Source organism: Triturus cristatus, chromosome 8, assembly GCF_964204655.1.
Source record: "Triturus cristatus chromosome 8, aTriCri1.1, whole genome shotgun sequence".
NCBI classification, from domain to species: domain Eukaryota; kingdom Metazoa; phylum Chordata; class Amphibia; order Caudata; family Salamandridae; genus Triturus; species Triturus cristatus.
In genome coordinates, this window is record NC_140591.1 from 1,420,763,500 (window position 1) to 1,420,782,858 (window position 19,359).

The window sequence follows — 19,359 nt, forward strand, 5'->3', positions numbered from 1 at the left end:
TACGGCCCATTCTAGACCTCCGGCCTCTAAATGCATTCATACATTCGGACCATTTCCACATGGTCACCCTCCAACAAGTTCTCCCACTCCTCTGTCAGGGAGACTTTCTCACTACACTGGACTTGAAAGACGCATACTTTCATATTCCAATACACCCTTCTCACAGGAAGTACCTCAGGTTTGTGGTGGACGGTCAGCATTACCAATTCAAGGTTCTCCCCTTCGGGGTCACCACCGCACCACGGGTGTTTACCAAATGCCTAGCGGTAGTAGCAGCTCACCTCAGAAGACAACACATTCACGTCTTCCCTTACTTGGACGACTGGCTCATAAAAGCCGCGTCCTACGACCTATGTGTGCAACATACAAACAGCACCATCCAACTGCTCCACCGGCTAGGCTTCACGGTGAACCATCAAAAGTCCCACCTCATACCATCTCACACAAAGCAATATCTCGGGGCCACTATAGACACCTCCAAGGATATAGCCTATCCCAATTCAGCCAGAATGGCAAGCATACAAGCCTTGCGCCAAACATTCACTCTTCAACACTCTCTCTCAGCACGAGTGTTTATGAAGCTAATAGGGATGATGGCATCTTGCATCTTCATAGTGCCCCATGCAAGACTCCACATGCGTCCACTCCAAGAGTGCCTAGCACGGCAGTGGAACCAGGCCCAGGGACAGCTGACGGATCTGGTGTTGGTGGACGGCCGCACCCATCACTCTGTGCAGTGGTGGAACACCACAAACCTTTCCAAAGGGCGGCCGTTCCTGGACCCGGTTCCTCAGGTGATTCTAACGACGGACGCATCGCTCTCCGGCTGGGGAGCGCACCTTCTACACCTCACAGTGCAGGGTCTATGGACGCCACAGCAAAAAGTACTCCACATCAACCATCTGGAGTTATTGGCGATCTTTCTAGCCCTGAAATCCTTTCAGAAACAAATTTCAGCCAAAGCAGTCCTCATTCGCACAGACAATATGACTGCGATGTATTATATTCAAAAACAGAGGGGGACACACTCTCCCCAGCTCTCCCGCTTAGCACAGAGCATATGGAGATGGGCAATTCCTCAAAAAATCTTTCTCCTGGCACAGCACGTCCCAGGCATACAAAACACCATGGCAGATCTGCTCAGCAGACAAACGCAGCAAATGCATGAATGGGAACTGCATCCACAAGTTCTTCGCCCATTCTTCCACAAGTGGGGGCATCCTCAGATAGACCTCTTCGCCACACACCAAAACAAAAAATGCCCAAGCTTCGCCGCCAGATACCCACACCCATTGTCCAAAGGCAATACGATATGGATGAACTGGTCAGGCAAATTTGCATACGCCTTTCCACCTCTCCCGCTAATTCCGTTAGTGGTAAGGAAACTACAGCAGCACTCCCTCACACTCATTCTGGTAGCTCCAACATGGGCCAGGCAGCTGTGGTACACCACACTGCTACAGCTATCGGTAGTACCACATCAAAAACTGCACCTGTCCCCATGCCTACTAACCCAGAACCATGGAGAAATCAGGCACCCGGACCCAGCACAGCTCAACCTTGCGATCTGGCTCCTGAAATCTTAGAATTTGGATACCTTAACCTTCCCCCTGATTGCATGAACATTATCAAGGAAGCCAGACGTCCTACCACTCGAGCATGCTATGCCGCAAAGTGGAAGAGATTTGTTGTTTACTGCCGTAACAATACAATCAACCCTTTAGATGCATCCATACAGCACATCATATGCTATCTGCTCCATCTTCAAAGGTGTAACCTGGCATATTCATCCATACGTCTACACCTAGCAGCAATTGCTGCTTACCTACAAAACAGACAGCATTTATCACTGTTCAGAGTGCCCGCTATTAAAGCCTTTATGGAAGGCCTAAAACGAATAATTCCACCCAGGGCACCACCTTCCCTGTATGGAATCTAAACGTAGTTCTTACACGGCTAATGGGTCCGCCTTTCGAACCAATGCATAAATGTGAGCTACAGTTCCTCACCTGGAAAACAGCTTTCCTCATAGCTATCACTTCCCTTACAAGGGTTAGTGAAATACAAGCGCTCACTATACAAGAACCCTTTTTGCAGATACATCACAGCAAGGTGATACTTCGTACAAACCCAAAATTTCTGCCCAAGGTCATTTCCCCCTTCCATCTTAATCAATCGGTGGAATTACCAGGTTTTTTCTCGCAACCTCAATCTGTTGCGGAAAGGGCTCTACATACACTTGATGTTAAAAGGGCTTTGTTGTACTACATACAAAGAACGCAACCTTTCAGGAAGACCAAACAATTGTTTGTCTCCTTCTCTCCACCGCATAAAGGTAACCCCATCTCTAAATCCGGGATAGCTAGGTGGATTGTTAAGTGCACACAAATTTGCTATCACAAAGCAAAAAGAAAATTATCTGTTCCACCTAAAGCCCACTCTACAAGAAAGATAGGGGCTTCTATGGCTTTTCTAGGGAACATACCCTTAGATGACATCTGCAAAGCAGCCACATGGTCAACTCCGCACACCTTCACAAAACATTACTGTGTAGACGTGCATTCCAAGCAACAAGCTAGTGTGGGCCAGGCTGTACTAAAGACACGATTTCAAACCGCTGCAACGGATACCGGTGGTCGCCGCTAGGGCTGGGTACTGCTATATAATCTATGCAAAAGTGTACAATCTGCAGCTCATATGCCTCGAACGGAATATGCTACTTACCATTATGCATCTGTTCTTGGCATGTAGAGCTGCAGATCTGTACACGCCCACCCGCCTCCCTGGCTACCTGTATCCGTTCCAGTCTATCTTATTTAGATACAACACACATGGGTTTCTTACTGTTATCACTACGCTCCATCTTTTCCATGCTGGCGAAAAACAATCTGAGGATGGAGCCGAAGCCCATGCGCAGTACGGACCGAAGGAGGAGTCACCGAACTTGTGACTTCCAAAGACTGTCCAAGAAGAAAAACAAACTGCAAACATCCGGGCCCAACACCAGATAGCGATCTATGCAAAAGTGTACAGATCTGCAGCTATACATGCCAAGAACAGATGCATACTGGTAAGTAGCATATTCCTTCTGGTGGACACTATATCTAATCACAGACTCCTCACTGCCCTCTAGTTCTGTGGAATGGTGTCTGTTTCCCATCTAAAAATGGCCCAAACTTGAGATCTGCACACTGGTACTTCTCATGAAAGAAGCTGATGTTAGTGTGAGGATGGAGCTCCATCATCACTTCCAGAGCGGAACAAAGTCAACGTGGAGCCGCAGGACATAACCTACTGGCACACGGGAGCAATGCTGTTTAAGCCTTCTGGATTTAGTGTGGTGCCTAGGGATATTCTAAAGGTGAGGTATGTGCAGTTAAGGTATCTACTAGAAAGAGCGTTGATTGTAACCTTTTAAAAAATTCCCCTCTTCCAACAAGAGCTCAGACCCTCCTGATGTTTTGTTCTTGGACATTCACATCATAATTTGCCAGCGCCAAACTCCATCCCCTTTAATGCAGGCAGTATTTAACAACGTTCTCTTTTTTCTTAGAGATGTGACAAATAAGGCATTGATGACCAAGTGCATTACTGCTTTTCTCTGGTCTATGAAGTAATTATTTAGGTTGTGGACAAGATTGGGAAGGGAAGGGGCAAGAGACCTCATTTCCTAATGTGTCTCCTGCTACCATATAGTTGTCAGATGCCATTCGAGGGCTACCTGGCATGGGCAAATAAGCCACAACTATGGTGGTTGAAGTTGTTTCCGACTGGTGGGCTGGGGTCCTTCCTGCTATGGCTCCACACACTTGGCCAAGTACGACCCTTTCCACACTTGACTCTGTGAGCAGCTAACACGATCAGTTACAGGTTTCTCAGGGAAGTGGTTTGGTGGGGCAAGAGCTCCTCACTCGACAGTGAAACAATAGACATAATAAAATAAGGTCCAGCCCAGTGCTTGTATTTATGAAAAAGAAAGTACTTTTAACCTTACAGCAGAACTAAATGCTACACAATCCAATTATGTCATACAGAGTGGTAATAAGTGGCCCATAAACCATGAGGTGCTGCATTGCCCGTTTCATCACCGTTTACTCTCTTCCCTCCTGCTATGATTAAGATCTCTCTATTACCGTCCCTACTGAAATATTGTACTAGGGCGTTGACAAGGAATAGGTTCACTGAAAAATTCTCATGAATTGAAGTCAGTTTAATGTTTTTGCAGCTTTTGTACCTAAGGTTCTCAAACAGGTGCAGTATATTTGCCCGTGCATCTCAGTCTCTCCCTCGTCCCCAGGTACATTTAAGTCCCATGGTTACTTGCTGCTGATCGAAGGCTATCTGGGCTGTGCAACGAGCATGATTGGTGATCCTGCCTTCATGGGGTCCATCATGGGGTGGACTCTTCCATTGTAGATTACTGAAGCAGCTGCTGCAGGCGGGACAGTCTTTACAGGACATGCTTTGGGGGCAGATTACTGAAGCAGCTGCTGCAGGCGGGACAGTCTTTACAGGACAAGCTTTGGGGGCAGGTTTACTTGGCAGAACCAGTCATTGGCACAGGCGGCCCTCCCGGTTAAGCTGCAGACTGCCACTTCGTTTGTGAAATCTGAGGCTGCCATGTCAAGTCTTATTTATGGTGGCTGTTGCAGCCTCCAGGGTAATGAGGTGCTGCCCCTACAGTGATGATTCTGTCTTTCTCCTTCTCATTGGTGACGGCACCATTCACTTGGCTGCTGGCAGGCTGCCCGACGACATAGACTGACATTCCATAGTACGTTGATATTTACAGCTCCAAGAACCGCGGTATGAGTCCAGGGGACCCCTTCGCTACACAGGCTGTTCCTCGATTGATCTTTCCCGATCGTCCACTTACTCTGGGTGTGCCTTTCAACAGGAACATTTGGGCCCTCTCCTCTTGCACAGACTATCCTTTTGCCAGGCACACTCCTTCCCTCTCTCGGCAGGCAGACAGATTTCGAAGCTGCTTAGGCACATGCAGAGCCTCAAAGTGATGATTTCAGCTTAAGTTCCCTCACCTGTGGGAAACTAGCTGACAGGAAGACACAAGTACGGATTACACAGAAACTGCAAGGGTACACTGCGAGGCTCCCCTTTTCTAGGGCAAGAAGAACATTGGACTGAGGGTTTTATACAGCTTTTTCAGATATGGGTTGTGGATCCACTATCTCAAACTTTAGCACAAGTTTGGGTTGGTTCCCTTTCAGGTGTCAGCCTTTGTGCAAAGTGTTAAGTCTTATAGCAGGGATCAATGGGGCTGGCTTCAAACAGGGATACTCAGAAAGAGGCCCGTGGAAGTGTGAGGTTTCTGTATCTAGATATTGTCAGCCTTCCTGAAGGAGTAATCCGAGAAAGACAAAAGGAGAGGCACCGCCTAGAAACATCCCCAACTTCAACAGAAAACTGCAGTCCCAAACCTCCCCCCTAACAAAAAGCAGAGCTCAGGAAGAACTGGTCAGCAGCACCTTGCTAACACAGTCTTCATTGATTCTCCAAAGACAGCCCTGTCTGCATGCTTCTCAGGTCAGTGTTTGGGTCTCCACTCTCCAGGCACAGGAATGCAGAGAAAAAGGAGCATCCAGAATATATCCCACTGGCCTCAGTGCTCCGCGTGAGAGAGATCCAGATGCACAGTATTACTACAGTACATGTCTCACGCTCCATGTCCATGCACTCATGCACATAGGATGCTAGTGATACCGGATACCTTCGGTTCATGTCCGCACTATATAAAACTGCGATTTGTTTATTTTATCAAAAGATGGCCAACACAGTATGGTTGCAAATCGCTTACCCCGCAACCTGCCAGTCCCCACTCACTTTGCAGCACCAGCTGAATGGATCTCTCCATGCGATTGCTACAAAAACACAATTTAAATAAGAGCCTTGCAGATTTATTCCTAGGCTCCTCTACTTTGCAGATCCACTACAACAGAAAAACACCTTCCAACCTTTCAGGAAACTACCCAATCACCAGCCCACCCCCCCTCTATAAAGACCGCCTCAAGGCCAGGGTCGGATTGGTAAGGCGGGCACTCGGGCAATGGCCGAGGGGCCGATGGCCGAGTTCTAGCTGTGGGCTGCTTTTTTGGGGAGCCTGCGGGCGGTGTCTGTGTTCGGGTGCCGCCAGCGGGTGCCTGAGTGGCCTTTCTGGAGGCAGAAGGGCGTCCATTACCTCCCTTTTATCAACAGGCAGAGGTGTCGCTCCCTCTCTCTCTCTCTCTCGCTTGATGTATGCAGATTGTGCGGGGGCAGGGGGCCTGAGCAGAGGTGGCCTCACTTGTCTTCAGGTGTGTTTCGCCCGGGTGAACTAATCCATGGATGTTTTCTTATCCAAGTAAAGTTTAGGAAACATGCCTCTGTCAGAGGCCCCCTCCCCACTTTCTTTTTATTAAAAAAACTTCGCCGAATCAGTGTTTTGCGGTAAGGCAATATGCAAATGTGGGCCACTTTGTTTTTAGAGTGCCCGGGCCGATTTTCAATCCCAATCCAACCCTGCTCAGGGCTGTACCCTGCAGCTGCCCAGGACCGGCTTCCCCTGTCCATGCAAACTGACCTGACAGTGTGCTGTTTCTCAGCGCCACTGGTATATTCTGTCTTGTGCTAAAATTAGATATCACATCCGCCAAGCAATGTCTGGCCAACATATTTTAGCATTCCTTATCGTTATCTAAATACAATTAAAATAGTCTTAAAATAGAAGTTTCCTACCGGAATGAAAAAAATGAATGCCGGTCTGCAGGACGTTGAACCCAAACTTGCTAATTTGATTGGAGTGTTTTCAAAGCACATTATTTTGTTATCAGTAGAGACAGTCCACGAAGCGGCTGAGACCAGAGACAGCGGGTGACTCAGCCTTGCTGCGAGGCCAATGGGCTTCAGGGCTGCTCGCCAAACCCTTGGATTGATGGCGTATGGAGTGCATTCTTAGGGTCGAGACCATATCTACTTATTAACTTCAGATAAGCAGCCTTTTCTTTATGGGAGTAGGAGGACGTTTTAGTAAATCATACAACATTGTGTGATAACCTTTCCTTTGTAATATTCATCAGCAATACAAGCTGTTTCAGTTGCATTTTTAATTCCATTCAGTTTTTGGATTTCTGAATTTCTTTGTTGAAACATATATATCAAGAGATTAGATTATGTTTTGGTCACCTGAGGGGGACATGGGTGGGTTTATGGACAAACAAAGGTAAAACACATTCCATGCTTGTTACATGTATTTATGCTCTGTGTTTTTGGAAACGTAATTTAAAAACTACATAAAACTGTTTTTTTCTTTACAATGCAGCAAGTTGGGATTGATCGAGGAGACATTCCAGATCTTTCTCAGGTAATTCACTTTCTTTGTAATTGAAAAGAAAAGTACTTGCAATTAAAGACTTTCCACCGTGTTCTCAATTTAAGTGAAGCTTGTAATGCTAGGACAGCTTGCCTTTCTCCAGACTTCTTTCGAATGTCACTAATGTCACCTCATACTTGCAGTTTCTCTTGCTTTGAACTTCTCAGAAACGTACAAAGGAATGTGGTCATTAGGTCTTGGTACTAAATTATCCGACCTATACTGGACTGATTGTTAGGCCCTAAACATTATCTTTTAGTTAGCAATAAATGATTGTTCGACAGAGACCTATATTTTGATATTCACGGACACCTGTAACAATCAGGGGCTATAACCACCTCTAATAGAATCATGCCCGAGACGTTAGCGGGACCTGGCAGACCTAGTGCATTAGTAAACACACTAAGGGGGGACAAGGAGCAAGGGTTAGAAAGTAGGTCCTGTACCAAAGCTCCTAAGTTAACTACACAAACAAAAGAGGTAACAGTTTTCGGAAACATGTTGACCACCCACCCCACATCCTCACTCTCACTCTAAAAACCTCACACACGGGTTGAGAGCAGTAGGATCACCTATCCTTTCCCCTACTCATTAGAGTGCTATCTAGGCACCACTCCCCGTTAGATTTTATCTAGACCCGACGGACTCACTAATAAACCGTTTGGGGTACCTGAGGGTCTTTTTAGTTTCACCACTTCACCCACCATCCCCACACACCTGCACGCACAACTACGGCTACTCCAACAAAAGATCTCCGACAGAGAGCCCTCTTGAAGGGCCCGTGAGGGACTGCAGCGCCACCCCCACGAGGAGCAACGCCCTATGATGATGCTTTGCACCCGCAAGGGTGTGTGAGGGCACTTTGAACACCGTCCAGGAGTATCTGGCCTACACTACAGACACTACCACGAACCTTCTCCCTATCACTCTTATCTCCACCCATCAGGCAATATACCATACTGGTACTGCCCGCCATAGGAACTGTTACCTCTTTTGTTTGTGTAGACCTAGTGCATTGCCATTACGCCTAGTTGCAGGATACTCCTAACATATCCAAGTTATGGTAATTCAATTTATTAACATACCAGTTTCATTTTTTCTTCATAGCTGTGCTATCCATTGCTTTGATCTGTTAGAGGATGAGCTTTATGCACATAGGCTAATTCACTGTATTAATCTGGGAGCCAAATTCTTGATTTGGAGGCGTTTTAGCAATACGCTCCCACACTTTTGATATGTTAAAAGCACCCTTATTGATGGATACTTTGTTCAAAGTAACGTGTTCTCCGTATACTGGTAGACCCCAGTTACTGTGCTGCATGTGGGCACATTATATGCCCTATGGGCTCTATATTTTGTGAAGAATACATAGTAAAAATCGAATTATTGAGGAGTTTTATGATCCCTAAGAGTTGTTGGGCACTTCTGTGAGGAAATATTGTTAGAAAGATGTGTAAATGATGAGATTAAGTATTTGTAAAATAGGTAGGGCCCGATTTAGAGTTTGGCGGACTGGGGTACTCCGTCACAAACGTGATGGATATCCCGTCCTCCGTATTACAGGTCCATTATATCCTATGTCACTTGTAATACGGCGGGCGGTTTATCCGTCACGTTTTTGATGGAGTAACCTATTTGCCAAATTCTAAATCGGGCCCTTGGTCACGGATCTCTGGAGAACCATCAGTGTGTGAGTGATATTGCATGGGGATTGTCAACCAATTTTTAACTAAGACTTGAAATAATAATTGTGGCAGTACGTATGTTAGCTCAGTCCCAAAATGGTGACCCTGCATATGTAATTCACGGACTGTTAATTAAATGTTGCCATGCCGTATAGAAAATGCTTAAAAACACGTTTCTAGCAACATATTCTGAAGTCTGTAAATTTGCTGATTCTGATATCATTTTATTTTCCTACTGCCAGTATTAAGCATTTTTGTTGTGATAATGCAATCAAGAAATAGTAGCTTAAGCTCTTTTAGTTTCCATGCAGTCTCCCTTCCATTTACCAATCTCTTTGGCTTTTTTAACCCAGAATTTTTATTTTTTGAAATGTGAAGTGGATATGTGATTTTTGCATTTAAAACTTTGTTTGTCGAGATAAAATTAAGGGGGTGTTTTTCCTTGCGTTTTTTTAATTCCAAGAGCACTGCATATCCCCAAACTCCTCTAACCCTGTTTTTAGGACTCGCCTGAGCTAGCGCATGCGATAGCTCAAGCGAGATCTTTAGTAAGCGAGTTTTTAAAGTGCTACCAGAGAGGCATTTGCTGGCCTCAACCTTGCGTGCACGTGCACAAACTTTGTTTGTCAAGATACAATTAAGGGGGTGTTTTTCCTTATGTTTTTTTAATTCCAAGAGCACTGCATATCCCCAAACTCCTCTAACCCTGTTTTTAGGTCTCGCCTGCTCAAGCGAGATCTTTAGTAAGCGGGTTTTGAAAGTGCTACCAGAGAGGCATTTGCTGGCCTCAACCTTGCGTGCACGTGCGCGTGAGTGTGCACAGGCCATCTGGCTTTTCTAATGGCTCATTAAGCCTTACAGCGCCAGAACCATGTCCCTCCACCCCCCCTCTCTCTCTCCTCTCACTCCCCCTCCCTCTTAGTCAGCTTCATTTTCCTTCATGCTTTTGTGCTTAGAGTTTCATTTTCTTAATTTGTAAATAGAGTGCGCCCATTTTGCATTTTAAAATCATGTGCTCATTGCAGTCCCATGACGTCCTCGTCTTATAATTAATAATGCTTTTGTGATTAAAGTGTTCCGTTTTCTTATTCGTAAAGAATTAGAGTGCGCTCATTTAGCATGTCAAACCTGTACTTACATACACACATTTTTTTACACGTGAACTACGTTACTAAAAAAACGCAAACCTTAAACATTAAATCCAAAGCATTGGATCATAGCTAGAAGTCATAAATGATTCGAAGTCATTCAGTGCACGCTTTCACCAGGCACACACACCACCAGCCTTCAGTGCATGCTTTCACCAGGCACACACACCACCAGCCGTCAGTGCACGCTTTCACCAGGCACACACACCACCATCCGTCAGTGCACGCTTCCACCTAGCACACACACCACCAGCCGTCAGTGCACGCTTTCACCAGGCACACACACCACCATCCGTCAGTGCACGCTTCCACCTAGCACACACACCACCAGCCGTCAGTGCACGCTTCCACAAGGCACACACACCACCAGCTGTCACTGCACGCTTCCACCAGGCACACACACCACCAGCCGTCAGTGCACGCTTCCACCAGGCACACACACCACCAGCCGTCAGTGCACGCTTCCAACAAGCACACACACCACCAGCCGACAGTGCACGCTTCAACCAGGCACACACACCACCATCCGTCAGTGCACGCTTCCACCAGGCACACACACCACCAGCCGTCAGTGCACACTTCCACCAGGCACACACGCCACCAGCCGTCAGTGCACGCTTCCACCAGGCACACACACCACCAGCCGACAGTGCACGCTTCAACCAGGCACACACACCACCATCCGTCAGTGCACGCTTCCACCAGGCACACACACCACCAGCCGTCAGTGCACACTTCCACCAGGCACACACGCCACCAGCCGTCAGTGCACGCTTCCACCAGGCACACACACCACCAGCCGTCAGTGCACGCTTCCACCAGGCACACACACCACCAGCCGTCAGTGCACGCTTCCAACAAGCACACACACCACCATCCGACAGTGCACGCTTCAACCAGGTATACACTCCGCCAGCCATCAGTGCACACTTCCACCAGGCACACACACCACCAGCCGTCAGTGCACGCTTCCACCAGGCACACACACACCACCAGCCGTCAGTGCACGCTTCCACCAGGCACACACACACCACCAGCCGTCAGTGCACGCTTCCACCAGGCACACACACCACCAGCCGTCAGTGCACGCTTCCACCAGGCACACACCACCAGCCGTCAGTGCACGCTTCCACCAGGCATACACACCACCAGCCGTCAGTGCACGCTTCTACCAGGCACACACCACTAGCCGTCAGTGCATGCTTTCACCAGGCGCACACACACACCACCAGCCATCAGTGCACGCTTTCACCAGGCACACACACCACCAGCCGTCAGTGCACGCTTCCCCCAGGCACACACACCACCAGCCGTCAGTGCATGCTTTCACCAGGCACACACACCACCAGCCGTCAGTGCACGCTTCCACCAGGCACACACACCACCAGCCGTCAGTGCATGCTTTCACCAGGCACACACACCACCAGCCGTCAGTGCCCGCTTTCACCAGGCACACACACCACCAGCCGTCAGTGCCCGCTTCCACCAGGTACACACACCGCCAGCCGTCAGTGCATGCTTTCACCAGGCACACACACCACCAGCCATCCGTGCACGCTTCCACCAGGCACACACACCACCTGCCGTCAGTGCACGCTTCCAACAGGCACACACACCACCAGCCGTCAGTGCACGCTTCAACCAGGTATACACACCACCAGCCATCAGTGCACGCTTCCACCAGGCACACACACCACCAGCCGTCAGTGCACGCTTCCGCCAGGCACACACACACACCACCAGCCGTCAGTGCACGCTTCTAACAGGCACACACACCACCAGCCGTCAGTGCACACTTCCAACAGGCACACACACCACCAGCCGTCAGTGCACGCTTCAACCAGGTATACACACCACCAGCCATCAGTGCACGCTTCCACCAGGCACACACACCACCAGCTGTCAGTGCACGCTTCCGCCAGGCACACACACACACCACCAGCCGTCAGTGCACGCTTCCACCAGGCACACACACCACCAGCCGTCAGTGCACGCTTCCACCAGACATACACACCACCAGCCATCAGTGCATGCTTCCACCAGGCACACACACCACCAGCCGTCAGTGCACGCTTTCACCAGGCATACACACCACCATCTGTCAGTGCATGATTCCACCAGGCACACACACCACCAGCCGTCAGTGCACGTTTCCACCAGACATACACACCACCAGCCGTCAGTGCACGCTTCCACCAGGCACACACACCACCAGCCGTCAGTGCACGCTTTCACTAGGCATACACACCACCATCTGTCAGTGCATGATTCCACCAGGCACACACACCACCAGCCGTCAGTGCACGCTTCCACCAGGCACACACACCACCAGCCATCAGTGCATGCTTTCACCAGGCACACACACCACCAGCCGTCAGTGCACACTTCCACCAGGCACACACACCACCAGCCGTCAGTGCCCGCTTTCACCAGGCACACACACCACCAGCCGTCAGTGCACGCTTCCACCAGGTACACACACCGCCAGCCGTCAGTGCATGCTTTCACCAGGCACACACACCACCAGCCATCAGTGCACACTTCCACCAGGCACACACACCACCAGCCATCCGTGCACGCTTCCACCAGGCACACACACCACCAGCCATCAGTGCACGCTTCCAACAGGCACACACACCACCAGCCGTCAGTGCACGCTTCAACCAGGTATACACACCACCAGCCATCAGTGCACGCTTCCACCAGGCACACACACCACCAGCCGTCAGTGCACGCTTCCGCCAGGCACACACACACACCACCAGCCGTCAGTGCACGCTTCTAACAGGCACACACACCACCAGCCGTCAGTGCACACTTCCAACAGGCACACACACCACCAGCCGTCAGTGCACACTTCAACCAGGTATACACACCACCAGCCATCAGTGCACGCTTCCACCAGGCACACACACCACCAGCTGTCAGTGCACGCTTCCGCCAGGCACACACACACACCACCAGCCGTCAGTGCACGCTTCCACCAGGCACACACACCACCAGCCGTCAGTGCACGCTTCCACCAGACATACACACCACCAGCCATCAGTGCATGCTTCCACCAGGCACACACACCACCAGCCGTCAGTGCACGCTTTCACCAGGCATACACACCACCATCTGTCAGTGCATGATTCCACCAGGCACACACACCACCAGCCGTCAGTGCACGTTTCCACCAGACATACACACCACCAGCCGTCACTGCACGCTTCCACCAGGCACACACACCACCATCTGTCAGTGCATGATTCCACCAGGCAGTATCTACCCACAGGGAACCAATGTACAAACCATGGTGGCATCATCGTCCTGTCCCATGATGAGTCTCACTACTCCAGGTGAAAGACTGTTCACATAAATAATCAATTCTCAATTGTGCTCTGTGCAGCTCCACGTTGTTATGCCCAACACGTTTCTTGGGGTAGATTCGTGGACCTAAAAAATACTCTTGAATATAGATCTGATCACACTGGGAAGACGACTGTAAAGATTGCATGGAACATGATGAAACGTTGAAACACAGCCAGACTGGGGCAGATGATAAAGAGACTTCACAGCAGCACGTGAAATCCAGAAGTAATCTGTGTCCCTCCTTTGCTGTGGTTCACCGCCGTAGATGTCTTCAGCACCCCCTGATGCTGCCAGATGACACCAATCTTTGGATTGTAAAATGGCATCCTACAGTGACATAGTCTGCTTTTCCGATCACTGATTAGTTGCACATTCACTTGAGTTGTTGTGTTTTGTTCACCTTATGTGTTATGAAAGGGTGTTGATTCTAATGCTCTTGTATGATGATGAGGTGATTTTAAAGATTAAGTGCCGGTGCCAAACACCGAAAACCAAGGCTCAAATTAAGCACTGAGTTTAATGCTTTGAGGCCCACGACGAGATGAACTAACGCACATAGAAGGCCTTTCAGAGGTGCCAGTGGTGCATAGAGGGCGTTTTCTCTCATGCCATGGATAACCAAGAATTGCACTATTGTTCTGAAGTCATCTTCCGGTAAAAAGGGACCCAGTTTTTTATGTAGGAAACACTTGAACCAAGCTGTTGTAGTCATTTTGTTGTAGTCATTTTGGCGATTTGTTCTTGAAAAGAGAGATCGGTATTGAGGGTGAACACAAGTCATTTCCCATTAGCTGCCATCTGGAGATGATGCTGTCTCAGTTAATGCCACGCTGCCAGGCTTGAATAAGTGGTTGTCTTATGCTGCTGAGAGGCAGGAGGAATTCAGCTTCTGTCAGGTTGTGATTTAAGTAGGAGCTAGACGTGCTTTTCTGAAATAACAAGAAGCAGGTTTTCAGGTAGTTTTCGAGGCAGAATTGTGTGTTGCCTGCACACTGGTGGTTCCTGATACTGTTGTCTGTGAGTATTTCAGCCTTGTGAGGAACAAAATATGACCGGTTCTGCTTGGCAAGTGAGAGTAATAATATGCTTTTTTTTAAAGAGACAGCTAGCAGAACGTACACAACATATTACTGTAGTATAATTTGGCACGTTGAAAAGAGGTGGGCCCAAAATTGAGATATCACAAAACCTCTAAGAATTCTTTCTTCTTTGATGAAGTACTTCGTTTTGTATTTACCCGTATCCACTTCATAAATGGGACCCAGGAGTCAAAGATAAACCAGATTCCTCAGGTTTTGGACGGCAAACCTATACTGTGGGCCTCCATATCGCCTATCTTGTTCCTCTGAGCAAGTCCCTAGGGGTGCAGAGACATCAGAATTAAGTGTACACCTCCTCCTTTAATTTGGGAGGAAAATGTTCAAGTCAATTCTGAGACACAAGACAATGGACACCACTGGAGGAATCTCAGACAGACTGCAAACCTTTGCAATCTTGCACCCTCAGCCTTTATCATCAATGGGGGTGGAAGAGGGATCCTACTTATCTGGGAGATGATCTGCTCCAGGATTGCCAAGCATTCCTTCTCAGTATTACCAAGCCCCTCACCCACCGGTGGATCCCGGGATAGGGTGTTCAGGGTGAAAGCCAGGAGTCCAGAGTCAATCTGCGAGGGTCAGACAGTCTGTTTTCGTAGTTGTAGCGTATTGGATCTCTCTCGCGTCACCACTTAATTCAAGGTCGTCATGACATCTTCAAGAAGAACAAGGGCAGGATCATTCCTCCCTTAATCTGGGTGTGACTTCCTCAAAGATGAAGGATGAAAACCCTCTCAGTTGATATGTTACCACCGTGGGCAGAATCTCATCCTCCAGGTCCCATCTCTTTGGCAGTTTTTGACTTTCAGATTTAAAATATTCTCAAATACGGTCTTTTTTTTTAGCAAACTTGTGTCTTCAGTTCTCTAAAACACAGTTCGATTACCTCTCTGTGCCGTATGTGAATACAGAAAGAGGATTGTGAATAATATCCGATGCCTCTCTCAATGCTACAGAAGTTAGTCTTAACATACCTGTGTGTATATACATAGTATGTTTCCAAAGTGCATATCAACCCCAGTCTGACTCGTGGGCCTCTGCAAATACTTACGTCGAATAGATTGAGGTGTCCTTTGATGTGACACACCTTCACACGGGCTCTGTTTTTTAGGGCAGTTGCGTCTGCCAAGAGAGTCCGTAAAATACACGCCTCCTTTTTTCCGACCTTTCTCATTCTAGTCTGTAGGAAGTCACAATGGTGCTCACACTGGCCACTCATTGTTTTTAAAAATGGGTTTTGTTTGGATTTCTTTAAGTACATCTTTCAGTGCTCCCCCGAACATTTTTTTATTATCCCCAAATCATGTTAATTGCAGTTACTCTATAATCGCATTTAAAGCTACGTCTTTTACATTTAATTTTATTTACACAAGTTGGTGCAGATGTTTGAAAGTGGGTAGAATTTCAAAACTATTTATAGCATTAGGTATAAGTTTGATGAAGAAAAATGGTGAGTGACTAAGGCGAAGATGTGCTTTCATTTTGATCAGATAGTGGGCGAGGGAGAAGTATGACCCACCTGGGCAGAGAGTTCCAAAGTTTAGAATCATTAAAGGCAGGCAGAGGTAAGGAAATAATTAACGCAATGACATTGATGGAGGCAAAATGGAAAAATAGTAGGGTAAAATGAATGCTGTGCTCATCCAATTCCACACATTTCTACTACAATATGACTCTACATAACATAACAATGTATTAATGCATCTCGTAAGAAACTAAAGAAAGTATCCTTGTATAGAAGGTTATTGGAGGCAGCTGACCGTGAGGGCACAGGCGCCACTTATTGGACAGTTGTCACCGGGTGGGTTCACTCTGTGTTGCTGATATTGCTCTGCTTTCCTTATAGATGTACGCAAAGGGTAGGCGTTGGAGGTTTTCCCAAAATGGATAAGAGCAGCGGCAGATGAACTGGATTTGGAGGAGTGTGTAGTGCTGTAGTTGTGATGATCCTTCTGGTCGTTCTTTAGAGGTTCAAGTAGCTCTGACATGTTTTAGAAAAACAGTATCCCAACCATGTTACCCCTAGTCCAACACCGCTTATTCCTAACATTTGGTGTCTTTGGTGCAGCGTACTCAAAAGGCTCTGTATGATCGGAGGTCAGTAAGGCTTTGTGTAAATCCATGGGTTGGTCAGACTGCGTGAATTTTCCCTTCTAAGTTCCCGGTGCCTACTTGGTGTTGATTGAGTCTTCTGAGTTGTTTGAAGAAGTCCTTTCCCTATTGTTGATAATGACTGGTGAACATATTGTCACATGATGTGTAAGGTTTTTATGTTTAGCTCTTCCTGTTAAATGAGTACCTGGATGTTGAGTTTCTCTATACAAACACTAGCGCTTAGGCCCCAGGGAGGTTAGGCCCTTGTTGTTTTGTGGTCGCTTGTATCATTTTATTATGTATAGAAACTTTTACACTGGTGTAGCCAAGAAAATCTTTGTCAGTTTGGTTAAGGCTTCAGAACCAGGAAGCCAGAATGTGCATCAGTGTAACTAGAAATTCCCCTTCCTTCTGCTTTAGAAGCATTTTCTATTCTTCTCAGCGCAATGAAGTAAATAAAAGGCTTTATGTAGCACTTTACAAAACCTCTAAATAAAAAACAATACATAAATTAGGCGATGCTCTTGGTTCAGGCTGCTAGTATGCTGCTTTTAGCAGATTTCTTCAGTAATCTAGGTGGGATTCTGCACGGTTCTTTACTGTGAAGTATTTTATCCGAGTTCTTCGATAACGCCTTTAGATAGTATTGTGAGTACGTAGATCGGAGCTTTTGAGTCGGAACTTTATATGATTGCTCTCCTGGCTTTGCCATGTAGAATCTTAGCTACAATACAAGTTTCTTCTTCATGAGTAACGCCTGTAACTCTGCTGCTTTAAGTCGGGATCGCTTAGGGCACTATTGCAAGTTGTTTGTGAATACCCCATAGGCTTTCCCACTCTCGAAATGACCAGTAATGTGGGTATTGTTAATTTCAGAATGGGGGAATCTTGCTGTATTTCCAGTTCCCTTCCCTTTCCCAAGGTTCTATGAGAATGTAAAAGTCGCCCATGTATTTCTATTAACACGTGATGGCTAGGCTACATTGCAATTTCTCTTTCCAAATAGGACATTTCACTCGCTTTGCATCGCTGATGTGCCTAGGGAGGGGAAAAGCGGAAATGCTGTATGGCCGCAGGTCTTAAAATTCCCAGCCTGGTAGAAAGCTATGTTTCTGTCCAAATCGGGAACAGTTTTTGAAACAACTATATTAATGCATCTATTTTTTCAATTCACTAATCCACTCATCACTTTCTGTGGTGTTCTTTAACCCTTCACAGAAAAAATCTAAGAGACTCCCCCATTCTCAAAAGTCTACAGGTGTCCATGACTGACCGAACATTTATCCCAACTTTTGTTCCCCATGCATTTTAGGTTTGGTTGTTAATTGTTTTATGCCTGTGGGCCCCCTCCCCGTATGTTTGTCAATTATTATATTATGGTGTCATGTTCACTTTTGTTTGTTTTGCTAAATGCTACAGGAAATATTTTACCCCTAGGAGAATTGGATCTAGTGGAGCTCACTACCAGGCCCCTGATCTCGATTGTGTACTCCTTATGGGGCCACTGTGTTGACTTCTATTGTACAGAGTTTATTCATGTACTCGCCGTGTGTACAGCGCTCTGATACCCGCAAGGGTCATGTTCGCGCTTTATAAAACTTTATAAATAAAATAATGATTCAGTAAAGCAGGATCTGCAGTGCCCAGGGGGGTCTATATTTGGAATTCAGTGTATTCCTGGACACCTGTGGACAAGAGAAGCAGATTTACTACTCTAGGAAGACTAATTATTGGGTTTCAGTTGCTCTCTCAATTGTTATTGTATTGCCATTAATGATTTGTATATGTGCACATGTGCATCAGTTATAAATGTGGTATTGGATATGAATTTTTAATGGGGTGTTTTACTTTTGAGAATAGGATTAAGTCCATGTATATTTTCTGAACTTCTGTGGTTTTTCTGTATGCAGGGTGAATGTGTATTGGTGTTTGAACGTTTTGTGTGACATTTATACTTGGAGGGGGGGGGGGTCTTAGAATTTCTGTCTAGTGGAACCCTGTCCCCTTGGTGTGAGGGGTCTCTCTCCCTTGTTTTATATTGTTCTTTAACCCTTTTACACCTCAGGTGTGCGGTCCTGCCTGTACTGCTGCATCTTTTTTTATTTTAGTTGCCCAGTACTTGATAACCACATTAGGTATGTTAGTCTCTTATTGTCTTGGGAAATTGTGTAATTAGACACTGGATAGTTGTGTCCCACCGAACTGGAACGTGTACACCATCCCATCCCTAGGGTCCGGGGTGGGGCAGTTAGCACCTGCAACTTTAACGCAAGCCAAACCCTGCAACTGAAATAGCAGGGTTTGGAGCTTACTCTTTGATCAGAGGTGGAGAGGAGCACAAAAGGGGGTTCTCCTGGAATATGGAGTGAGAAAGGTCCTGAATCTCAAGAGCTCTCTCTCGAGTGAGGGCTGAACAATGAGGAGGCGGAGTAGGCCAGAATGGAAATCTAGGACCTGAGAGGATGAATGTTGGAAGATGGCCTGAAAGGACTTCTCTAGTCGGTATCCCTTTCTAGGCCGACTCTACATGACAAGAATGTCTGTGCTGAGATTAACATTGTAGCAAGCTAGGTGGTGCAATGCAAATAATACTTGTGCACACTAAACTGTAAGGT

The 19,359-nt window shown here is 47.1% G+C and overlaps 1 protein-coding gene across 13 annotated transcripts in view; it reads left to right on the top strand.

The window, feature by feature from the left end:
* Positions 1-19,359, top strand: part of PICALM (phosphatidylinositol binding clathrin assembly protein) — a 592,332-nt gene that overhangs the window by 364,504 nt on the left and 208,469 nt on the right. For all 13 annotated transcript variants that reach the window (XM_085623164.1, XM_085623165.1, XM_085623155.1 and 10 more), the window contains exon 8: positions 7,316-7,357. In XM_085623164.1, coding sequence (XP_085479290.1) covers positions 7,316-7,357 — 42 coding nt within the window. The remainder of the gene's footprint in view (positions 1-7,315; positions 7,358-19,359) is intronic.